The 5,557-nt window shown below is 41.7% G+C and overlaps 1 protein-coding gene across 4 annotated transcripts in view; it reads left to right on the top strand.

The window, feature by feature from the left end:
- dcaf6 (ddb1 and cul4 associated factor 6) overlaps nt 1–5,341 on the top strand; it is a 38,774-nt gene extending 33,433 nt beyond the window's left edge. For 3 of the 4 annotated variants that reach the window (XM_015045487.1, XM_015045484.1, XM_015045486.1), the window contains 9 exons: nt 752–941; nt 1,921–2,030; nt 2,496–2,814; nt 2,936–2,977; nt 3,409–3,547; nt 3,793–3,949; nt 4,051–4,139; nt 5,072–5,177; nt 5,258–5,341. In XM_015045487.1, coding sequence (XP_014900973.1) covers nt 752–941; nt 1,921–2,030; nt 2,496–2,814; nt 2,936–2,977; nt 3,409–3,547; nt 3,793–3,949; nt 4,051–4,139; nt 5,072–5,177; nt 5,258–5,316 — 1,211 coding nt within the window. In that variant the 3' untranslated portion in view covers nt 5,317–5,341. The remainder of the gene's footprint in view (nt 1–751; nt 942–1,920; nt 2,031–2,495; nt 2,815–2,935; nt 2,978–3,408; nt 3,548–3,792; nt 3,950–4,050; nt 4,140–5,071; nt 5,178–5,257) is intronic. The other variant, XM_015045485.1, reaches the window with a different exon arrangement.
- Nucleotides 5,342–5,557: the final 216 nt, after the last annotated feature.

The following is a 5,557-nucleotide window of genomic DNA, read 5'->3' as shown; positions in this document are numbered from 1 at the left end:
TTTTCAGTTACAAACTGACTCCGGCCCCCCACCAGAGAAGGGAAAAGTTATGTGGCTCTCACAGGAAAAAGTTTGGGGACCCCTGCTTTACACTTTCTGTCTTGATTTGACCCTCCAACACATAATTAATGTATTTAACTGGCTCGTCTGTACTTCTGTTGGCCACTAGGTGTCACCAGAAACCCCAACCGTAAATAAAAATAGATGTTAAGCACAGAGTTCATGAGAAATGATCATTTCTGGTAATAAGCTAACCAGCACAGTGACTGTTAAATGTCTTATATGACTGTAATAAACATCTGAATATGACTTTTACTTGTTTGGCTGCTTTTATTGCCGCCGCCCTCTGACTGTTAATGAAGTGCCACTTATATAGGCTCACAATAACAATGTGTTTTGATGAGTTCTACAGTTTAGAAATGTTAAATAAATAAAAACAGTTAGTTTCCAGTTTGTTTTTGCACAAACTGTCTGAGCTAAAACATTTTTGAATAACTAAGAGTTAGATAATCTAGTAATAAATCTTCACCTTTGCACATACTTTGTTTTACAGACTTTATTCTTCTTAAATTCATCCGTTTAAACCTTCTTCTCCAATAGTTGATGAACCTTTTTGTTTCGTTTTCTCTGGGTTATGCTCTCAAAACCTTTCAGAATAGTTTTTCTTTACACATTTCCAGCGCTCTTCTGCTCATTCTGCAAGCGTAAGAGCTTCAACCGCCGTTGCTTTCCTTTTTGTTTCTCCCGTCAGGAGCACCAGAGGCTGCGGGTTTGAATCCCGAGGAATCGGTTACCGCAACAACCAGCAGCACCCCCACTCCCACCCCGACTCCCACCCCGTCCAGCACCCGACCCAGCGCAGCAGAGCCGGTCCTCAGCCTGCACTACAGCTCAGAGGGAACCACCACCAGCACCATCAAGCTGGACTTCACCGACGAGTGGTGAGAGACGAGCAGAGGAACGGTTTCTGTCCAGACTTTTAAGTCGCGTCAAACGACATCGGCAATCGCTGGGCACTTTACTAACGTGATAAATGACTCGGATACAAGATCAGATTAAAATAAGTAACGAACGGAATCGATGTGCCGAAAGAGCTTTAGTTCGTGTTTAAAATCAGATTAGCATTAATGCCCTGACGGTGTTTTAAATGAAAAAAAACAAACAAAGTAACTGATTGAAAGAAGGGATTGTGTTTTTACAGAAACATGTGCTCAGTTTAATTTATCAATTTGCCAAAAACAGCGCAGCACTGACCTGTGGTTTCTCATTAGGAAGTGTTGAAAGGCTTCTTCATGATCTGCTAGTATCTCCACCGACACTTTGGCTTTTTTTTTCCTGACCTAAAACTAAGATTTTGGATTCGTTAAATGATTGTAAATATTTCTGCCTTGTCTGTCTCCGTTTTGACGTTGAGCATAGAGAGCTTTCCTCTTCCTTTGTCAACCATAAAGAAATCCAAATATGTAGGTGAATAAATAATGGAGCTGTTGTTTTTTTTTTTACCCAACATTCAGCCACAGTAGTTTTAATCCAGAATGTTTCGCAGGAACATATTGTTGATTATTTTGACAGATTGTTGCTAAAATCAGTGAAACCTTCAGAGATGCATAAGGCGTCTGGAAGATGCGACTCTTAGACCTGTTCTGTTTGCAGTAATGAACTGATTCTGGGTTTGAACAAGCCAGATGATTCCAGCTTTTTTTTTTCTTTTAACCTCAAAGATGTCGCATCCTTGATTCTGTAGATCACTTTGACTTTATTCCTACTTAAATGAGTTTGGACTTGTTTCTGGACATAGGAGTTGGGTTAAGATGCGTCTTTCGGTCTCAAAACTCCATCCTTCACCACTTTTCGTCGGTTTCTTCATGGTAAAACAAGTTGTCGTCTTAAGTTGGTCATTGTTTAACTTTCTCTCCACAGGAGCAGCAGCACGTCCAGCTCGATGGGCAGCGGCGTCTCCAAAACGTCCGAAGCCGTGGCTCCAAAGAGCCAAGAGACTCTGCCAGCGGAGAGTTCGGCATCGGAACAGGGTGATTCACATAACTTCAGCATCATGGATATAGCTGCACAGTGTTCAGTGCCTTGCAAAAGTACTGATGCCACTCGAGCATTGTCGCCGTTTGTCACAACCGTAAACCTCAGTGCCTCCCCTGGCATTTTATTCGAAACAAATACAGAGTTGTATTTAATCAGGAAGCTGAGAGCCAAATGAATGCCACTTTAAAAAAAAAAAAGAAATAAAAAAAGAAGGAAATTGCTAGAGAAAAAAAAAACATCACTCTAAAAACCACTGGTTGTTTTCCTGGTTGCTTCACAATTATGCAGTTTGTTGGTTACTCGCATCAGAAACCAGTAAAATACACCGAAGGTCGTGACGCGACGCCTTAAAAAGCTCAACGGGTCTGAATACTTTTAGCTGGATCCACATCCTCAAATTTATTCCACATTTTGCTGCAGAACAAATTGGACCATGTGTGACTTCCTGTGCTCCTCAGCTCCCTGCGAGTCCTCTGGGCAGCACGGTTTGGCAGCAGCCACATCAGAGTCTCCGCGTGACGCCTCCGGCGCCGGCTCCCTCGGCGTCTCCACGACTCGGGGTCCCGCCGAGTGGGAATGCGCGGGGTCTCCGCCGCAGGAGAGGAGTCAACCAGAGGGCTCCGAAGACCCGTCGGGCGACTGCAGGAGGGCGGAGCCTGCCGGGGAGGAGGGCGTGGAGGGTCAGAGCCAGCCGGCGCCTAGCAACCAGGACTCCGACGACAGCGACGACGATCCCATTCTCATCCCGCCTGCCAGATTCAGAGGGCAGGGGCAGAGGTACATAAAGGAGGCTCCACCCGATTCAAAAAATAAATAAAATCATCTTTCCACTTTTTAAGGGTAGATTTTCTGATTTGAGTTTTGTGCTTTCACACTCACTGTTTTCAAACGAATGTAGATTTAATTCCAGAGGATCTGCAGTAGGAGATAGGATGATCAGGTAACACGCTCGCTCTGGAAACCTAAAAAACAAGCTAACACTGGAGCTGCGTGATCTGCTGCACAGCACCTAAAGCCACAAACACCACAAAGTGTTTAACCTTTTTTCTTTTGTTTTGTTTGTTTTGACTTGGTTTGACTCGAGCTATTAATACAAAGAGCTGAGTATGGAGTGTTTGCATGCGATCACAAACGACGTGAATAAAAAAACACCACGGCTGCATTTATCATGTCTGTATGCATGGCGACTTCGAAAGAATTACATGTTTTGATGCTTCATGCAGGTGATTTTTACTAAAAAAACAAAAAGATCATATTAAGTACTGTAGTGGTTGAAATGTAAAAATCTAGAGTAAGTCAAATCATGAATTTGCAAATGTTTTTTTTTTGAGTTATTTAAATTTTGTGGGTTTCTTTCCTTTTCCTTGCCAGACGCTCTGCAGCAGCTCGCATCCAGGAGCTGTTCCGCAGGAGAAAGGAGAGAAGAGAGATGGAGGAGAGCGAAACTCAGAATATCAGGAGACCGTCAGTGAAAATGGTTTACAAGGGCCATCGCAACTCCAGAACAATGGTAAGCATCGGCCCGGTCGAACCGATCAACACACCTGGTGAACAGAAAAGTTAGGTAAAGCTGTTTGTTTCATCTCGACGCAAACAATCAACGCATGTTGAAAATCAAGCTTATTTATCCGTTTTCGAAAGCTAATCCGTCTCACAGCAGAAGGACCTAAACATTACAGGCACCTGCAATGTTTAGGTTTCCTCTAGCAGAGTCGTCTGTGTGACGTTTGAGGTGCTTCTCGCCCTCGTGTCCAGATAAAGGAGTCGTGTTTCTGGGGCAACAACTTTGTGATGAGCGGCTCGGACTGCGGACACATTTTCATCTGGGACAGACACACTGCAGAACACCTCATGCTGCTGGAAGCCGACAACCACGTGGTCAACTGCCTGCAGCCGCACCCGTACGACCCCAGTGAGTCCAGTCAGGGTGGTGGTCGGCTCGCAGAACGAGACGAAAGGAATGCAGAATTTAGTATTTTTATGCTTTGTTTTTTTTTTGTTTTTTTCTTCCAGTTTTGGCTTCTTCGGGGATAGACTATGACATCAAGATTTGGTCACCACTGGAGCAGTCTGCATCTTTTAACAGAGTCCTTGCTGAGGAGGTATAATAAATTATATATGACGACTTAGAGCTGGGCGATTTCGCTTAAAAATAATATCGCCGAGTCATCTTTTGTTGTTCTAAAAAAAAAAAAAAAAAAAAAATGAAAAATAACAGGAAATATTTTCAGACAATGGTTTTATTTCAGTCAATTCTTCTGTGAATTTATTCTGTGACGGTTTTATTTGTTTTTTTTTTTTTTAGTTACAAGAATGCAGTCATAATATTAGCAGATTAAAGATGCAATTTCACCACAAGAATGTCTAAAAATTAGCTTGGATAAAAAATATTTTGGTTTTCTTTGTTTTCATAAAATTACTATGACATTCCCCTAACATTACGACCCTGTTCTGGTAACATTAAGACTTTATTTTAGTATTATTCTAACTCTATTCTCATACTTCTACGACTCTATCCTTGTAATATTGTGACTCTATTTTCATAAGAAAAAACTCTTGACCTTTTTTGTAGTTGAGTTTACCGTAATTCAAAGAAAAATGCTCATCAAACAAGATGGCCGCCCTGGGCGTGCTGACATCACTTTGACCTTTTGGAAACCCAAGGAGATCATTGGTAAAACTGATCAAATTGATTTGTTGTCCAGCCCTAAAACAACTTTACACGACACCAAAGGTGAAGCAGTGTGGAAACCAAAAAAATAAATTCCTGACAGACTGAAACGCATAATCTGTTATTTGTATTAACATCCAATTTTCATTTGAAAAGTTCACACTTCTCTCCTGGAGCTAAACACTGTCGTGTTCATTTCAGAAGACGAAACATAATAATAAAAACAAGAACTTCCAGAAAGCTCTCTTTACAGACATAAATCTAAAAATTTTTTCATATTATTAAAAAGTTCAATGTTCCTGCCACTAGTTTCAGAAAATAAAACTCGTCTATTTAAAACCACTTTTATCTCCTCATTAATAGGTCATAACCCGCAACGAGCTGATGCTGGAGGAAACGAGAAACACAATCACTGTCCCGGCCTCCTTCATGCTGCGAATGTTGGCGTCCCTCAATCACATCAGATCAGGTAAAAGCTCATCGCAGACGACCCGCGGAGCGTCGCTTGTTCTCCTGGGTCAAATTTTTCTTTTCTTCTTCTTCCTGTAGATCGCCTGGAGGGCGATCGGTCTGAAGGATCCGGTCAGGAAAACGAGGAAGAGCAGTAGCCAAGTTGGCATTTTATTTTCATGGGGAAAAAAAAACAACAACAAAAAAAAAAACACAAACAAAAAAACAAACAAACACCTTTTGTTGTTGCTGTATAGCACTTGCAAAGAACCCCCGAGATTTGTACTAGTAGAATACTTCCTTTTGGATATTAGTGTTATTTCTAGGCCCTTGTGTTGTTTTTCTTTCTTTTTTAAAGAACTTTCTTACTGATATTTCTGTATGAGGATAAACTACACC

Source organism: Poecilia latipinna, unplaced genomic scaffold (assembly GCF_001443285.1).
Source record: "Poecilia latipinna isolate Pla-1442-1.1 unplaced genomic scaffold, P_latipinna-1.0 Scaffold730, whole genome shotgun sequence".
NCBI lineage: Eukaryota > Metazoa > Chordata > Actinopteri > Cyprinodontiformes > Poeciliidae > Poecilia > Poecilia latipinna.
The sequence above is the reverse complement of the archived record's forward strand: the minus strand, read 5'-3'. Positions and strand labels throughout refer to the sequence as shown.